We start from the raw sequence: 19,203 nt of genomic DNA on the forward strand, positions 1-19,203 counted from the left end.
AAATTTTCTCAGGAGTCTCCCATCTTCTTTATGTATTATAACCGTCTCCATTAATCTCGAAGCAAAATCATAAGATGTTAACCTTAAAAAAAAAAAAAAAAAAAAAAAAAACTAACTGTGCAACAAAAGCCAGTGGAATTCATTCGTAGCACTGATTTTAATAACTGAAACACGGCAAAGAGGCATCACTTGAGAAATGTTTGCAATAAAATATGCATTGAATTATTTTGATACATTTCTACTTATAAATAATTAATAGAAAGAGAAGATTGTGAACATCACAGTCCTAACTATTACATTAGTAGTTTTATCTTCCTTTCACAATATGGCGCTATGAGAACTGTAACACTTGCTGTTTTACGTACCTACACAAAGGTGTTATATATTTATACGTAACAGAACATGACTGCTAGAAACTTTTTAATCGTTTTGAGGAACAAACAAAATACCAAATGAACGTAACTGTCTTAATTGTCACACTCGTTACAAAAGAATGGCTAACAGGCTGAATACTCTGATTTATTCAGAAGTATATATATATTTTATCAAAAGGTATGACTAGTACAATTTTTAGGTAAAAACTCAGTAAAAAGTACTTTTATATTTTTTTCTGTCTTCAACTAACCGAAATTATTATTATTATTATTTTAGATATTCTCGAATTGTGGAAACCCATTGTCATTTATTGGATAAGTGTATCCTTCATTCCTTTTGTCTCTCACTCACACACATATATACACCCACCCTCTTTTTTCAATACTGTGTACCTTTTTACAACCATAAAAAGCATAGCTGCATGTAGTATATATATATATATATATATATATTGACAATCCGGCAACTTGCGGACCTGAAGAGTGCTGGTTATCGAAAACGTCGGACTTTTCATGGTTATATATACCGTATACGAGGACCACTATTTATAACGGCTTCTTCCGTCGACGAAAATCGTTTTCCACGCAATTTATTCTTGACATTCGGGAACAAGAAGAAGTCATTGGGTGCCAAATCAAGACTGTACGGCGGCTGATCCATCAATTCGATTTCTTGAGTGTTCAAATAGTCGGTTGTTAAACGAGATGTGTGAGAACTCGCACTGTCTTGATGAAGACTGATCCGACGGCGCTTATAAGTTTTCCGTGTTTGACCAAAGACCTCCGGCAAACAAATTGTTGTGTACCATTCTGAGTTGACCGTTCTATGTTCCTCTAAAGGCACAGTTGTCACATGACTAGTTTCCCCAACAAACAAACAAACAAACAAAAAAGGCGACCATTTGTTTCTATGTGATTCGGGCGCGAACAACTTTTGTTGGATTTGGTTCATCTTGAAACATCCATACAGTCCACTGCTGTTTAAGTTCCTGCTCATATGCATATATCCATGATTCGTCACCTGTTACAATCTTATATAAGCCTTTTGAAGCACCGCCATTGTGTTTATTGAGCATTTGTGTCCACCAATCGACGTGAGCTTCTTTTTCAATTTTGTCAAATTATGTGGGATCTAACGAGAACAAACCTTTCTTATAGCTAAATGATCATGTAATATTTTATATATGCTGATAGAACTAATGCCTAGGGTTGCCTCAATCTCACAGTATGTCACATGACGATCTTGCAGTATTAGGTTTTGCACAGTATCAATGTTTTCTTGAATAACAACTGATTTTGGACGACCTTCGCGAATTTCGTCAGTGAGTGAATGGCGGCCACGAGTAAAATCGTTATACCATCCCTTCACAATGGCAAAGGATGGGGCTTCATCGCCAAATGTGGAAGTAAGTTGACCGATGCACTCTTGTCTTGATAATCCACGTCGAAAATCGTAATAAATCATAGCACGAAAATTTTCACGAGTTAATTCCATTTTTCTTTTGTCACGCAATCTTCAAGTCAATGTAAACAACACAAATAAAACCATTGACAAAACATTTGAAGTACGTTATGGTCAACAATGTCAAACGTTTCTATGCAAACAAAAAATAGCGCCTAACTACAATCAGTGTTGCCAAGGCTCAAAATATAAATAGTGGCCCTCGTATATATTTAACAGAAAATCACTGCATGTACATTCCTTTAAAGAAAGGAAATTAATGAAAAGCAAATTAAATTTTAATATTCACTAGAGATCGGCAACACACGATGATGTTGGACGCCACCTCTTCCTTGCCGAGTCCTTAATGGACTATACAGATGCACATAAATGACAAAATGAGAAGGAATAGGATAGTTGAGTGGTAGAGCGCAATATATGGTGCATGGCGTCCCTGGTTTGGTCCCAGCTTTCTCAAAGTGGATTTTGTGGTGGACAAACATCGTACGTTTGGGATATCTCAGGATCCTCCTGTTTCCTCCCACTTTCTTCATTCCACCATTTCATTCACTATCATTATAATACAGTGTCCTTTAGCCTCGGCGCATAATCGTGGAACGTTGTACTAAAAAAAGGCAGAAATGCTTCTTAGTAGGTGCAAGCAGACCCAACAACTGATTATCGACTACAGCGCCCCAGAAAATAGTGCCAACGAGGTAAATTTGAAACTGTGCTCTGAAATCCATGCAGAAAATCTGAAGGAACTGGATTATCACTGGCCGGATTTTTTTAATATCAACCTGTATATTATATAATATAAAATTAGGTTCTTTCTAGTCTAATATCACCTCTTCAATTACATCATCTGTATCTAATATTGTTATTTCCACAGGATCATTCTTTTGCTTGCGTTTACAAACATTCACATGAGCATTCAAATCTTCCTTTCCTTCAAATCCTTTTTTACATACTTTGCACTTATATTTAGATCCTATGTGAATTTTCTTATGACGAAGCAAACTCGACTGGTGGCTAAACACTTTATCACACACTTCACATCCAAATGCCAGAAAACCAGATTTAGGAGGATTATTTCGAGGTTGCTTAGGTGACGAACTAGTATGATTACTCTCGTGAGTTTTTAGACCCTTTTTGCTTGCAAACTGTATATTACAATACTGACATTCATATTTCTCCAGTCGATGTTTTAATTTATGTTCCCGCAATGCAGTTTCGCTGTTCAACAATCGAAAGCATATATCACAGAAATGATACGTTTTCTTTCCTTCCACGCTATGCATATATTTTTGATGTATTTCAAGATTAAGTTTCGAGTCTAGTATTTTGTTGCACATAGGACACGTATGAGAAGGATGTTTAACAGTTTGATGGGATTTTAAAGCCTCATTTGACGGGAATTTTTCCGAGCATTGATCACAACTAAAGATCCTATGTTTTTCTATGTGAGCGTTGTATGCGCTTATACTTGCTAATTCGAGACCACACATTTTGCATATAATTGTAGCAGAGCCTGTACACGAATGCATTTCGAAGTCGTGTAATCCACTGAAGTTATTTCCACACGATTTACAATTATAAAATTGTAACTCTGACTGAGAACAACTATGACATGTCCATGCCTGATGACCTGGAAATATTTTGTTGCATACAGTGCATTTGACTTGGTGGAAATGTTCTCTCATATGCTCAATAATTAAATTCAAATCAGGATTAATTGTCTGATCGCAAATTGTACAAACGTATTCTGTTTCAGGTAGGTAGGGAGAATGCCATTTTAAATGATTTATTAGACCTGTTCTGGAGTTTAAAACGTGATCACACAACGGACATTTCAAATTAGTTTCAGGAGCAACAGCTGTCTTTGTTCTCCAATCCCTTACGGTCCTTACTTTAAGCATCGATATATCACTTCCAAATGTTGATTCACCTTGTACATCTTCTTCTATTCGAGTACTTGGAATGTTGGACGCTGTCGGCGTTGGGTCATTACCTGCTACGAAATACACATTACCTCCACTCTGCATAGCTACATTCTGCCCAGAGGATACACTCAATACTTGTATCGTAGTAGTTTCAGATTGATCAAGTTGAATAGAAGAGGTCTGTGCAATACCAGCAACTGAAGATGCCAAAGAGCTTGTATAAACACATGAAGGCACTGAAACTGCAACTACTGGTTCAGTCTGAGAGTTTATATTGAGTACCTGAAGATTGTTTGTATTTTCCGAAAGATAAGTTTCAGTATTTTCATTGTAAGTAACGAGCTCATTCCCTAACTGAACTACTTGTAATACATTGTCAGATGTCTCTTCTATAACATCCACTGCCCTTTCCTCATTTGTTTTGTTATCAGAATCTAAAGAAAAAACGTTGCTGATAGCACAAGGGACTTCGTCATTTATGGTCTTATCAATACTTCCTGGGACTGCAGACAACCGCTCAATATTAATGTTTGTCGAATTTTGAGAGTTCACAGGGGTTTCCATAACGTTTAAAGCCGATATATTAGAACCACCGTCAGTCTGTACTACATTCAAACTTCCTACTTCTTGAGAGTCTGCAATCATTAGGTTAGGTAAAATACTGTTTTTAGTAATTAAGTCCTGGTACGCATCTGTAATTGGAATTTGGAAAGAATTATTTGCACCTGTATTACTCAAACTCTCAACGGAATTTCCACGTTTATTCATTTCTGCCAACAATATTTGTTTCCTAAGTTCCCCATGTACTTCCTGCATTTGTCCTGTCTCTGCATCGACCAACGAAAACTTCCCATTACAAAACAAAAGAAAATACTTCGGTTTCTCTTTGGTCTTGTCACTGGTAGAGACAATACGAGAAGATTCAGTACTAAGTTTGGACCGTTTATTTCGTTTTGTGGTCGCTTTAGCTTTTGAATTATCACGTTTCGTTGTTGAGCATTTTTTATGTGAACGTTTCCCACATGACTTGCTATTCGCCACACACCTAGAAAAGAAGAAGAATTCGTGTCAATGATCCTCATAGAAATTGCAGGACAGGACAATACAACTCAGTCCATTATATGCTGAGTTTTAATTGTTTCAGTTATTTAAAATGTTGTAATAATGAGTACGCAAGATTATTATTATTATTACAGAAGCAACAAATGTAATTTTAATTATTTTGTTATAGTACGAATGAACCTAAGATTGTGGATTATTTCTAGCAGAAGTTCTCTTATGAGAATTTTTTCTTATAGTATTTCATAAACCACTCTCAAGTCCTAGTCTTACTCTTTTGTATGTATAAAAGATAAAAATTGTGGGCCGCCAAATGAACCTTAAAAATTCAAGATGCGCTCAAGGATTCAATCTGCCAGTGGAAGCGGCTAGGAACATTTGTAGTATATTCGGAGGGAACACAATTGACAAAAACAACTAATTTTACGAAGGAAATTTTGATTCAAAAGATACTTTGCGTATATGTGACTGGTCCACGATGAATTGCGTCGAGAAAAAACGCCAAAAATGGCCAATGTGATAGTTTGCGATCACTCAACAATCATCTACTGTCTATGAGAAAAGCTGAAGAATTGGATGTATAGATTTCCCATATTTTGCGTGTTTCATCGAGATTTACGTATAAAGAGTAATCTTATTGGTCATGCACTTCAAGGGACAAGACGTCGTTATACACAATAAATCACTTCATGGGATAATTACTGTTGCTGTTAAGCTTCATTAATGACTTCGAGTTAGCAATAAAAGGCGAACTAAATTTTAAAAGCTAATAAAAATAGCTACGAACATATGTTCCATCCTAATATTATGGTAAGGTCGTATAGCATTTTTCTTAGATTTCAAAATGAATAAAATATCAACACATACCTCACCTTATAAGGAGGCACCCAAAATTGACGAATCTTAGTCGCAATCACTTATATCATATACAAGTGTACTTGATGTCATATACTTGACTGGTCATCACAATACATATACCTGAATCGAGACTGAGGAGCACATGCAGAATAACAGAAGAGTTCAGCGTTAAAATGGGACTTTATCACGGATCTAGTCTTACCCGTATCTTTTTGATAGTTGTAATAGACGTGGAGTTGAGTTGAATTTCAGTTTAGCGTCTCTTTCAGCAGCGAGGCTATGTGAGACGTGGACCTACTGATTAACGTGGAATCCGAATCACATGAGCTCCTGCCGGGAATCGAACCCGGGTCTCCCGCGCCAAGGGCTGCTTACAAAGGATATCCAAGAGTTAGCGCCTTCGAATATGCTATTTGTGAACGACATCATGCTGGTAAGTAAGACCAAGGCAGCAATGCAAGAGAAATTAGATACCTGGAAAGGAGCATTGGCGAGAAAAGGGTTTAGAATTAGTAAAATCAAGACAGAATATTTACATTGCCCATTCAATAAAAATGTAATTTAAATTACCATAGTATGACTGGACGAAGTAGTAGTAGTAATGACGAAGACATTCAAATACTTGGGATCAGTACTAAAGGAAAATGCAGGAATGAAGATGTAAACGGTAGAATTAGCAGTGGTTGGACAAAATGGAGAGAAGCAGCGAGCGTATTATCAGACTGTAGCGTAGTGTCACAGTGAGTATGGGCAAGATAGAAAGAAGAGTGATTCGAAAGCCGACCTCAGCAACTGGAAACAAGGTTCCAAAGACAATGTCGAACAAAATCAACCAGTTTACGAGCATGCAAGTAAAACATTTTCTCTCCTAAGCAATCTCACAACTTCCTTCAGTTGTTTTCATCAATAGCTAAAGTCACATAAACTAATCTATCTTGTATATATGAAAAAAAGTATAAACCGCACTAAACCTTCTCGCTCCAATTCCTTAAACCTACATAATGTTCTGCTGCAATTATACACGAAATACATATTGTGTATTTTATATATTGTAAAATATGAACGAAATGATAAGGCCTTTTCGGAAAACTTCGCCCTAACAAAGCTCACCAACAAAAATAAACTACCCTTTGTAGATTTTCCATAAAACGACTTAAGTCATATATTATGGGTATTAATGAAATACTTGTTTATACACTTTCTGTCAGGAAAATACCGGGAATAATAGATTTTCCCAAGCCCAATGAAAGGGAGCGTCGAAATTATTTTTGTCGCTACATTAGCACAACTGCTCTCTATGCTCACATGGAGTTTGAGACTGAAAACGGGTTGCGGTTTGTTTTAGGTTAGTGTACACTCATGTCCAAAATTATTGTCGCATATCTATAACTGTCTTCTTGTAAAAATATAATTTGATAATGATTTTGCAGGATATTTTTAATACTGATACTATGTGTACAATCGGGAAATGTATATTTGTGGTAAATTTCATAGGAAAAGAATTATAAATACAAAAATTAGAATGAATAAAACAAAATGTTGCTAAATGGACAAGAAAGTTTTATTTTCGTTTTGTTGTTCTTATTTATTGCTCTTTTGACATGGAATTTGCCACATACATGTCTTTGCCGATTATACACATACTAACATTATAAGAAATACGTTATCAAATTATATTCGTACAACAACATATTTATAGACATGCGACAATAATTTTGGACATGAGTGTACATCAGTAAGAACAGACAGTCGGTATTTATGGGCCATAAAACATGTAAATCCGTTGAAATTTCGAAATCGATTTTTTCGTGATTACCATACTTGCAGTGATTAACACTACAGTGGTCAACATAAAGGCGTAGGAGTGCTAGTACTTGCTCCAACTATTAATCCTTATCCACAAAAAAAAGGAACATATTTTGAAAAGGTTAGTTAACACACTGCAAAAAATATGGTTATTATCTATTACTATGTCCAGTTTTGATTACTAATTTTGTTAAGTATTGATTGATACACATTTCGCAGAGTTCTAAATTTGATACATAAACAAATATATTTATTATTTTAAATAGTTTCACATCTTCATAACTTAATAAGAGTTAGTCACAGCACCTCTTCATATTTAAAATCACCAATTAAGGTTTTTAAATTTATTTATCTGAACAGCCATAAGGCATTCTTACAAGTAGCATTACTACGTGTACACTACGTGAAAGAATTTGGTTTATATGGCGTGATATTTTCCATATTATTTAAACCAGAAGTGATGGTATATTTATATCACTTCCGGTTTTAAATTAAATAAAATCTTTCAGTCCTACGTCCTAAGGTTATGCCGTGTAGGCTAAAGTAAACTATGACGATGAGAAATCGATGGTAGAATGAATGAGGTGAGAGGAAACGGGATAATAATTAGAAAAACCCATGCACGTGGTGTTTGTCAACCACAAAGCCCATTTGGCGCGACTTCGGATCGAACCAGGAACTCCACACAGCACAAGTGAACGCTCTATCACTGAGCCACCGCGGCCCACTTGGTAGAGAGATTAGAGTGGAGACGCAATATACTCCTGGGAAGCATACTTGTTTATAGAAAACCGCGCTCCTCGCTTTCTGTTCCCATTTTCAATCTATTAACTGGAAGTGGTTAATTTCTGCCACTTTCGCTATCCTACTGAATATATTTTTGAGACGGTTATGGTGATCAACGTAAAACTGAAGGTAACTGATTTCTGCTATTTCCAGTTTGAACAGAGGATTAAGGAAGATGGCATCTATTCTTAGAACGCTATATCGATTCCAAAAAAACATATCTCACCATCTCTTATTGTTTTTGCTCTATGTCGATCAATACTGAAACCAAAAGTTATAATGGATTTTTACTACTTCTGGTTTACATAGAGACTTATGGTTGGAAATGAAATATATTCCTGAACACTGAAACGGAAAAAAAAAAAATCTCTAATGATCAACGTTAAAACCGGAAACGGTTAATTTCTAGCACTTCCAGTTTAAATATCTGCTCAAGAAGCAAACTCATGTTCTGACTTTTGACCAAATTTAATGATGACCGATCAAGTAGTTTTTTTTTTTTTTTTTTTTTTTTTTTTTTTGACAGATGGACAGTGTAAAGTATAAAAAGTTTTCGTAAACCAAACTTCTTAAAAATAATTAATAACGGGAAAATACACCTGGAACGAAATCGAGGAGAACCTCCATAAATAAGACACTATCCAGGCATTAGCCTTAATTGAGCAGAGAGGAAAGAACTATGGATAGGGAAAAAATACTGGATGACCAGTACCGAGATTCCAAACCAGGAATTCGCGAACTGACTTAACGATGTAACTATACCTTTACTTGATAGAGATCATTTTAGAATTTTTAAGGAACTAATTTATATGAGAATGTGCTATTTTAGGTATTTAAAACTAAAGACTTTTGAATTTAAAGCTACGATGTCTAACTTTTAACTAAGAAATACGTCATGAACACAATCTACACTTCCATAATTACTCTGTATTTCCACATCTTTTGAACTCAGTATACAGAGTTTAAGCTGTGACGGGTATTTCTTCTTTCAGCACAAAAGAAAAAAGAAAATGGACGTTTACTTACTGAAAATTTTATTGATGTGTTTATTTGTTTTATTTTATATTCGAAAGATAGGCTAAATTTTTATAGCTTCAGCCTAGTGAGTTGTAATTCAACGAAAGTATGCACTAAATAACAAATGACGTTTTTCGTGTTGGTCTTTTCTGACGAGAAGGCGAGGAATTTTCACAAACTATTTAAAGTACGGGGATTCTTGTTAATATTTCCACATACACCCTCAATTCCAAAAGAAACCGAACGTTTTAAAAAAACAAAAAAGCAATGTACATTTTGGAACAATTCATTTTTATTAATCAATGTATTCCCCTTCTGCATCGATACACATATTTGCACGCTCCAACAAGTTGTCAAACGACTTCTACATGTCCTTTATTGGAATGGTCTTTAGGACGGCGGTCGTCGCCTTCTCAATGGCATCAATCGATGCGTGCCACTTTCCTTTCATCGCCAAATGCAGTTTCGGGAACAGATAGAAATCGCACGGAGCGAGATCTGGTGAATAGGGCGGATGATGCAACCGAATAATGTGATTTTTGACCAAAAATTCAGTTACAAGTCGCGAATGATGTGATGGTGCATTATCGTCCAAAAGAGTCCAACTGCCGATTTCGCGATATTCGGGCCGAATACGACGAATTCTTGCCAGCAAACGCTTCATGACGCCCAAGTAAAACTCTCCAGTGACTGTCTGGCCGGGCTGAACAAATTCTTTGTGGATAATTCCTTTTGAATCGTAAAAACAAATCAGCATCACCTTAACTTTTGACTTCACCAAGCGACTTTTTTTTGGGTGTTCCTTCATCCGGCGCTCTCCATTCAGCACTTTGCCGCTTTGTTTCGGGCTCATATTCAAAGCACCACGTCTCGTCACCAGTTACAATCCATTTCAAGAAGTTTCGATCCTGCTGAGCACTTTTAACGATGTCTTTGCAATGCGCAATTCGATCAACTTTTTGGTCTTCGGTGAGTTTGTGTGGTACAAACCGCGAATTAACCTTCTTAAGGCCCAAAACTTCGGTCAAAATGCGGTATGCGGTTGTTTGAGGAATGCCTAATTCCATTTCAATAACTTTCACCGACGATTTTTTGTAATATTTGATGAATTCACGCACTTTTTCGATGTTTTCTTCCGATAATCCGGTTCTGGGACGGCCTGATCTTTCATCATCATCCAGCGTCTCTCTACCCGATTTGAATCGCCTGAAACACTCGTAAACTTGCGTACGGGATAGACACTCATCACCATATGCATTTTGTAGCATTTAGTGCGTTTCACTAAAAGTTTTACCCAGTTTAACACAAAACTCAATTGCAGCTCGTTGTTTGAAACTCATTTTCCGACCGATGTACACAACACACTGACAGCTGAAACGCAATAACTTTGTTGCCGTGCATCCAAATGTCATGACATTTATACCAGTTGTCAATGAGGGACTACGCCATCTACCGGTAAAATATTACAACAGATGACACTAGTGGTACTATTTGTTTTCAAAAGTTCGGTTTCTTTTGGAATGGAGGGTGTATATACACGACCCGCTCGGGAGAGTAATACTCCCGGAAGTACGTTTTTTCGCGCGCTACTCTAGCCAGCTGTTTTACGCGCTATCCTAGTCAGTTGTTTTAAGTTGGTCACAAAATCTATATCATTTAGTACAAGGGGAACAAAACGAGCCTTGTATCATGGAGTACAAGGGCAACAAAACGAGCCCTGCGGGGCTTCTAACCCGTTCCTACTACTACTACTACTTATCTGAACAAAAGTAAGTAAATCACATTTTTGAGTATTATTTTCGTATTATTTTAATTTAAAAAGTGTAATAAAAAGGTAAAAAAAATGTTAAAAAAACTTTCCTCGGACCAGGTTTGAACTCACGCCAAAAGAGATCTTCCTTACTAGCATATAGCGCTAGCCCACTCGACCACGAGGACCGACAACAACAAGCGTCTGAATTCTGCTATTTGCAAGCAACGTGGCAAGACATAGATAACGCCAACCAATCAGAAGTGTGTTTTCTGATCCTACTTCCGGGAGTATTACTCTCCTGAGCTAGTCCTGTATATACACAATTTAAAGATCAGTAATCAAAATAAAACCAGTTGAGATGCCAAAACTAAGTTTTAAAAAATTAATTTTTCTTAACTTCTAATACTACTTAACTTCTAATACTTCTTAACTTCTAATAATTATTTTTTTTTTAACTTCTTAACTTCTAATACTTCAGGCTTTATACTAATTGTTCTGTGTACTCTTATACTCATTAAACAAATCTTGTATCTATATACTTATAATTTCCTTGAGTACTAAATGTTTTCCACATGTTTTGTTTAAACGTTCTGTTAAAACGTTCTACGACATGTTTTTAGGCTCAAAATGCAGGGCTCAAAACTGGAAAATTCGCAAAATATCATCTCTCTACGACTTCCGGTTTTCGAGATATTTCTCCATAAATCTCCCAAAATCCTAACTTTTTTGGCCAATATCTGAGGAACGGTGGCCACCGGTTATTATTTGGTACAAAATGTACTAAAATGTTCACCATCCTCTTAGGTATTGATCAAAACCAATATCATCTCTCTATGACTTACGGTTCCTTAAATCTCCCGAAATTGGACATTTTTGGCCAACATCTCGGGAATGGTAAGAATGACGCGAAAAATTCTCTCACTTCTTTTAGATAGTTTATGATGCTCTATCGAAATTGAAAAGTTCGGAGGGATCAAAATTGAAAAGTTCCCAAACAAACAGACACACACAGAGAGACATTGAGAATCAGTAAGTAAAAATAGTTCGTTGAAAATAGGAGATTCAACTCATACTTCCATGAAAGTGAATATAGTTTAAATTCTCTATTATTTAAGCTGTATGTTCATCTCACATCTCGCACTTTAAAACATGAACTCTAATTTGCTAAGAAAGCAATAAAGATGCAAAATCTTGTGTAGTTTTCGAACATCTAAATGTGTTACTATTTAACCAATATATCCTTCTTTAGATAATATTAACCATTAATAACTTCCAACATTTTTTTTTTAAATGGCGAAAGTGTATGTTTTAAAACTTCAGGGTGTATGTTTCAAAGCAGTGCTATTCAATCGGGGGTACGCAGTTGTTTCTGGGGGTACGTGATTCTAAAATTAGGGTATTTCCAATATTTATTAAATTATTATAGTTGGAGAAAATCCCTCTCAGTGGAACTGGATGTCTCTCATATGTTTTGAAATTTCCCATGTTAATATTTTTCGGATTTCTCTTTATCCCCCTGTAGATAGTCTTTTGATTGACTCACTCATTGTCCTTTTGTTGAGTCTCTATTCCCCTTTTTAATCAACAGAATACGTGTATTAAGTTTAATAAGTTAATTTCGATTTAGTTTCTTTTAAACAGCTTTAGGGGTACACAATTGGATGGCGAACTGTGATTAGGGGTACGCGAGAAAATATAAAGGTTGAATAGCACTGTTTTAAAGCTTCAGGCTAACGAAACTGGTTCAAAATTAATCATTACCTTACATGTAAGACAGCTATAGATACACAGTTGCTAAGATGAATGATAATTCTTATGTCTTCTTTTTTCTTTCGAATTTCCAATTGTCACAGGATGGCATGTTATTTTCTAATGTTTTTACTATAGTACTCCATATCGTTACCATATACTCAAATTAATAAATAATGACTTATTACTTTTGACTGAAATAATAAATTTAGCTACTTAAGTGATATTTTGTTCAAAAATGATTTAATCACATTTTCTTTAAAATCTTGTAGCTTTATTAGTTTGTTTTCTTGTTACAATTTAACAAGTAACTATGAATTTGGAATAAAGATGAATACAACTTTAACAGACAGTAAACTACAGTCCTCAAATATGTAGTTCATTTTGACACATGTTATTCCAAATTATTTGCAACACTAATTTCTACGATATAATTCTCTACACAAATGTAATCGTATTAAAAAATGCGTTAACAGCAAAAAATATGTATGTAGTTAAAACTCCATACTTACTTAATATACACTACTCATTACATCTTTAATAATAATAAAAACAATGTGTATGTGTGTCATCACATTTTCGCATAAAAAGGAGTCAAACCACTGGCACATAGATAGACCTTCAACAGATCTAATCCCGTATGAAGTTGCATTTCTTTTGCTCGCGGAATCAAAATATATGCGTTTCCATTAATACCTTAACTTATGTAACCAACATTACGCATTTGTTATGCGGAGTTACATATGAGGATGATAAATATCCGTGCCGACACATATTAAACCCATCGTTTTGGGGTTACTGAGATGAATAGTGACACTTCCGACACCATTGAAGTCCAAGTATAACCCTATAGTCAGGGAGAAGTAGGGTGAAAAATATCTCCGGACACCGTTTAAGTCCAAGTATAGACCTATCGTCTGGGAGAAGGAGTAGGGTGAAAGATAACTCCGGACACTGTTTAAGTCCAAGTATAACCCTATCGTCTGGGAGCAGAAGCGTCATCTCAGACTTTGCTTGAGGGGGCAAGAGCACCACCGACATAAGACTATCATGTTTTGTACTAGTATATTAGTAAACAATTCATTAAGGTATTTCTCAAACTCTTGGGGGGGGGGCAATTGCCCCCTTCTGGCCCTCCTAAATGACGTTCTGTCAGGGAAGAGGGGTAGGGAGAAAAATAACATGTTCAAAGTGACCGATATGACACATGTCGAATCCATAGTTTTCGGAATCGCTACTTGACTGGTGAATCTCCGTGATATTTATGACAAGTTTACGCAAGAGGGAACATATCAGCTGGCCTGAAAAAAATCACAGGATGCCACTGCTCTTCATTATTTATATATTTAACTCGTACTGATAGGGGCAACGCCAAACGTGTTGCTCTTATCTATTTATTAAACTCATTTATTTACTTCCAAATATTTTGCACAAACATTATCCTTCCCGTTCGAAGAAAGTGAATTTCAGCTCGTTGTTAACATAAAATCTAGTTTGATCATTTTAATTTAATAACAAATAAATATTACCAATGCTACTGGATATCACCATATTAAAAAAAAAAAAAAAAAAAAAAAAAACACTCCTTACTCATCTACTGCAAATCTTCAACTTCTAGCAACAACTCTTAGTACTATTCTTCTGTCGTTACCGTGTTTTATTAACTATTGTTTCCCTACGAAATCAACATTTGTCTTCAATTACCACTTCATAATAAAAATCGATGAAATTATAAATGTGCGTGAAATACATAGGAAAAGATATATTTTACCTGTTTCTAACGATATTTTAAGATTCCGTTGCATTCGACAAATGAAATCTTTAAGCTTTACATCCCGCGATTATGTCGGCTAGGCTAAGGAAGCGGGAGAACCACGTGAAAACCCATACACACGGTGCTTATCCACCACAAAGCTCACTTGGCGCCAGCTGGGATCGAACCAAGGATTCCATGCACCAGAGGTGAACGCTCTATTACTGCACCACAGCGGCCGCCCTCTGTTGCACTTCATTATCACGAAATAAAACGTAAAAAAAAAAAAAAATAATAATAAAATAAAAAAAATAAAGATAAATGTTTATCACTATTCACAACGAACAAGATAAAGTCAACTTACAATTCAAATCCAGTTGTCAAATGATGTTTATATCAGAGAATAAACATGTGCACAATACACATGTGTTAAAACATATTCTAAGGAATTCAGGACATTCTTACACAAAGTAGAATCTCTGCATTAGATAAAAGATATCCACTAACTCCTACAAAGAATCAGCTGTTTGTTTCTTTTCTGTTTGAACATTAGGAATAAGACCAGTTGCCAGCAATACAGAGTCTGTGGCTTGGGAACATTCTGTATTAACATTAGCCACAAAATCGCTTCCTTCCTCCACGCAGTTTATTCCTGCTATTATAAGATCGGGAGATTTGGGAATGTGTTGTTTCTTGTGTCTATTCAAACTCGAAAGTTGATTAAAAGTCTTCAGACATACTTTACATTGGAATGGGCGTTCACCAGTATGGATACGAACATGTCCCGTGAGGATTTTATTGGTTGAAAACTTTTTACCGCAATATTCGCACGTAAATCTCTTAATTCCAAAATGAATATTCAAATGTTCTCTTAAAGAACTACTATCGAACAGAACCTTTCCACACATATCACACATACACCGTTTCCTATCATATCGCTTTTTCTGGTAACCTGCGGAATTACTTTCCACTGTTCCTTGTGACTGGAGACCCACACCATTCGCGTTGTGAACATCTCGCTTGTGACTGTACCAACTATTGTAACTGTTGTAACTCTTACCACACACATCACACGTATGCGGGAATTCCCCAGTATGCATGTTTACATGATGTTCAAAGCTTCTTTTTGCAGAGAAACGTTTGCTACATATCTGACACACGAAATCTTCAATGCCCAGATGCCTCTTCATGTGAATCTCCAAACGCTTTTTTGACACCGTATGAAACCCACACTTATCACAAGCTACGACTTCCTCCGAAGAGTGCATTTTCTTGTGAATATCAAGGCCTTCTGCAGTTTTGAGTTTTTTGTTACAAATATCACACGAAAATGGTTTTAATATTGAATGTGTACGATAATGTATTCTCATTTTGCGTTGTGTCGAAAATAATTTCCCACAGACATCACATACTATATCCTTTTTGTGCGTTCGTTCGTGATTTTTAAGTTGTGTTGATGTTTCAAACACCTTGTCACATGTCTCACACTGAGGGGTTTTCTTTGTTTTCAAATTTCGTTTTACAGGTGGCTTAGAGCTGGAGCCTTGATCATATTGTAAAGCTTGTTGTGCTGATAGTATTTGATTCTGATACCAAGGATTAACTCTTGTAGTCTGATTCTCCATTGAGGACTGATTGGCATTTATTTTCTCCTTAATCTGAGTAGCAATTCTTTGCAATAAAGGAACATTTAGCGTCCACGAAGCCTCCGCAGAGTTCCAGGCATCTGTATTTTTTCCAAGAGGACGATCAAAGCCTGTTTTCTGTGGCCACCTAGAAGAAAATGATACTTTAAGTTCCGTATATGAGGAACATAACAAGCATTTCTAAATTAGCGCTGTATGGTGGTCCTCATTTATTAATGAATATAGATAAATATTTTTCATTGGAAACAAATACTGTTATGGGTACCTTTGTATTTGATTTTCACAATGAGAAATAATTTAAATTTCCAAATTGTCTTTATATTAAGGTTTTATTGTATTTGCAGTCATTACCTCAGTGCTCAACGAACGGTTGCATTTTATGCAAACATGGAAGTGTATAATCTGTGGCTGAATTATTCGTACTTAAATACATTCTTTAACATTTTCTATACACTATACGGACATGTTAACATCCTCTGTTCGTATTTTTTAAGATGTCAGTGCACTAATTTGTTTATCTGAAAACTAACATTCATTTGAATTTCGAAAGTACCACTGTATATAGCAATTTTTCTTCCTTCTATATAATAATAATAATAATAATAATAATAATAATAATAATAATAATAATAATAATAATAATAATAATAATAATAATTTGAAAGGCTACAATCCAATAACCGTCACCAGTCCATTGAACACTAAATAATGTTATGAAGTCCCACTATTTTCATGGATAATGTCCTATAATCAAAGAGTAAAATATGATCAAGCAGATGTACCCCGCCGACCACAAGGAACACTAATGAGAAATTTCTAAATTTTTGGTTTTTAAAAGATGATAAAAGATTTTAACTCAGTACCGTAGAACGGGGCGATACCGATCCTGCGGGGTGAAACCGATCATTTGCACGTACCTGAATTGAGAGAGTGGTGTCATCTATCGTTTCAAGTCAAGTGTAGAAAAGATATAATGAGAAGAAGTGTGATTAGATACGAGATTTGTGAGCGTAGAAAGTCAGAGCATGATGCACGCAGATTGTATGTACAGAGCAAATTTGCTTAATGGTAAAATACGTAATTATTGCGGAACCCTGTTTTCGTTATATTGCTGTGACTACAGTACGTAGTATATAGCTTTTGGTAGAACACTATATCGTAGTAAGGTAAAACAGCTTACTTCGTGTAAGTTTGCATAACAGTATCAAAACTGGTGTAATGGCGGTGGGTTGCTTTACAGATCTATGCCAAGTTTAGGAGTGAAACCGATCATGCCTAGAAAGTGTTTGAAACAAGTTGGTCCACAAGCTCGGCGTAATTATAATGTAAAATAACTTGAGGAAAAAATGCGACAGGTACAGAAGGGTGGAATAGGTATCCGAAAGGCAGCAGAGAAGTATAACGTCCCTTATATAACGTTTTGTGACAATGCTTAAAATAAGTACAGGAAGAAATATGGTGGTCAAACAGTTCTCACTGAGGAGGAGATGTATCTTGTTGAAGGGCTATTATGTGCTAAATGTCGTGTAAAATTCCCTGTGGCAAAACCCAAACACGTTAATTCGTTGGACAAGCAACGCAAGTCCTTGGGTTCAACAGATAAGAGGTAAAGTTTCTTCGTAATTAAAAAATATATATATATGTGTGTGTGTGGGAGAAAACATGTTATATTTGTTTTCCCGGATATTCCTGTTGTACCTGACTGATCTTCACCAGTCTGTCATGATTGCGACTGAAAAATAGGTGTGTCGGCGAGGTGTCGAATTTCCAGGTCTCTGTGTTCAAGGTGTGGAATAACTGTGACGGTGAACGTTTTTCTTATTACCATTGTACGTATCTATTCTTTTAAGTGTGTTCTGTACTCGGACATTTACTGATAATATATGTTTGAAATGTTTCTTCATGTTCTGCATCACCTCCCACTCAGTCTTATATCGATAATCCGCAGCAATACATGAGTGATCGGAATCACCCACTATGCTGGATGATACCGACCAATAATTCGTATTTAATATCTCATGCCGTAACGTAATACCACACGTCATCTTTTAGCATCTGCTAGAGAAACAACATAGAAAACTAATATATATTTTTCAATATTGTGATTTAATATTTTTGTTGGTTTTCCCGCAAAAAAAAAAAAAAAAAAGTTAAAACATTGATCGGTATCATCCCACTCTACGGTACTATCAGAGCAGCTTTTTAAAGCCCAGTGTCAATGTTCCAAATACTGATGCTTTTCATATTTCTTGGGAAATATAACCGACAGATGGTATTGTGGAAATACTGGCAAGTGAGTTGAGGAGGAAGGACTCCAAGGACTAATCAAAATACGACAGAAAATTACACAGACTAGAGTATTTAATTTTTTTTCAGTTATTCTCTATCTGCTAATAGCAGGCGTTAAATACAAGAATATTTTTTCAACACAAAAATGTTTATTCTCAATGATGTGTACATCATTTTAAACCTTTTTTCATGTATATTTATCTATTTCTCTACACAATCGCCATTTTCGTCGATGCATTTTTGTAGGCGCTGTGCCAGTTTTTATATGCTTATGTCACCAACTCGCCATTGTGTGTTTAGAAACGTTGAATCTCATCTTTTATCTCGTCGTTCTGTCTGAAGCACTTTCCTGCGAAATTTTCAAGAAAGGGAAGGCAGATACTGAGTGCCAAGTCCAGACGGGTGATGATGTCTCATTCAAACTGTTGCACGAGAGGAACGGTTTGCTCGGCAGCGTATTGGCAAGCGCTATCGTAAACAATGCTTACGATAACAAGTTGGTCCACATAATAATAATAATTCTTTGCAACGAATGAGGCTCAATATTTCTCTTCTGCGGTTCTGTATCGCTCGCCTGAGTTTTTTTTTCATGTGTCACAATACCTGTCGGCCTTTATTATGGTCCCAGAAGCCAATAAAGTCGACCAACAATACCGCCTTTCGATCCCAAAACATACGTAGTTAACATGACTTAACCAGCAGACTGTTTTTCGTGGATGGGCAGAAGAA

General features: G+C 35.9%; 2 protein-coding genes across 2 annotated transcripts; both read right to left on the minus strand.

The window, feature by feature from the left end:
* Positions 1-2,376: 2,376 nt before the first annotated feature.
* On the minus strand, positions 2,377-15,034 carry LOC145663068 (zinc finger protein 711-like). The gene is made up of 2 exons (XM_081729253.1): positions 14,904-15,034; positions 2,377-4,803 (listed from the first exon to the last, which is right to left on the minus strand). Exon 2 carries the CDS (start codon positions 4,572-4,574, stop codon positions 2,649-2,651), a length of 1,926 nt encoding a protein of 641 aa, XP_081585379.1. The 5' UTR covers positions 4,575-4,803; positions 14,904-15,034; the 3' UTR covers positions 2,377-2,648.
* On the minus strand, positions 15,034-16,719 carry LOC145663069 (uncharacterized). Its single transcript, XM_081729254.1, has one exon. The coding sequence runs from the start codon at positions 16,162-16,164 to the stop codon at positions 15,049-15,051; it is 1,116 nt and encodes a 371-aa protein (XP_081585380.1). The 5' UTR covers positions 16,165-16,719; the 3' UTR covers positions 15,034-15,048.
* Between the last annotated feature and the right edge of the window lie 2,484 nt (positions 16,720-19,203).

Source organism: Thermobia domestica, chromosome 10 (genome assembly GCF_964235325.1).
Source record: "Thermobia domestica chromosome 10, izTheDome1.hap1.1, whole genome shotgun sequence".
In the NCBI taxonomy this organism is placed as follows: Eukaryota; Metazoa; Arthropoda; class Insecta; order Zygentoma; family Lepismatidae; genus Thermobia; species Thermobia domestica.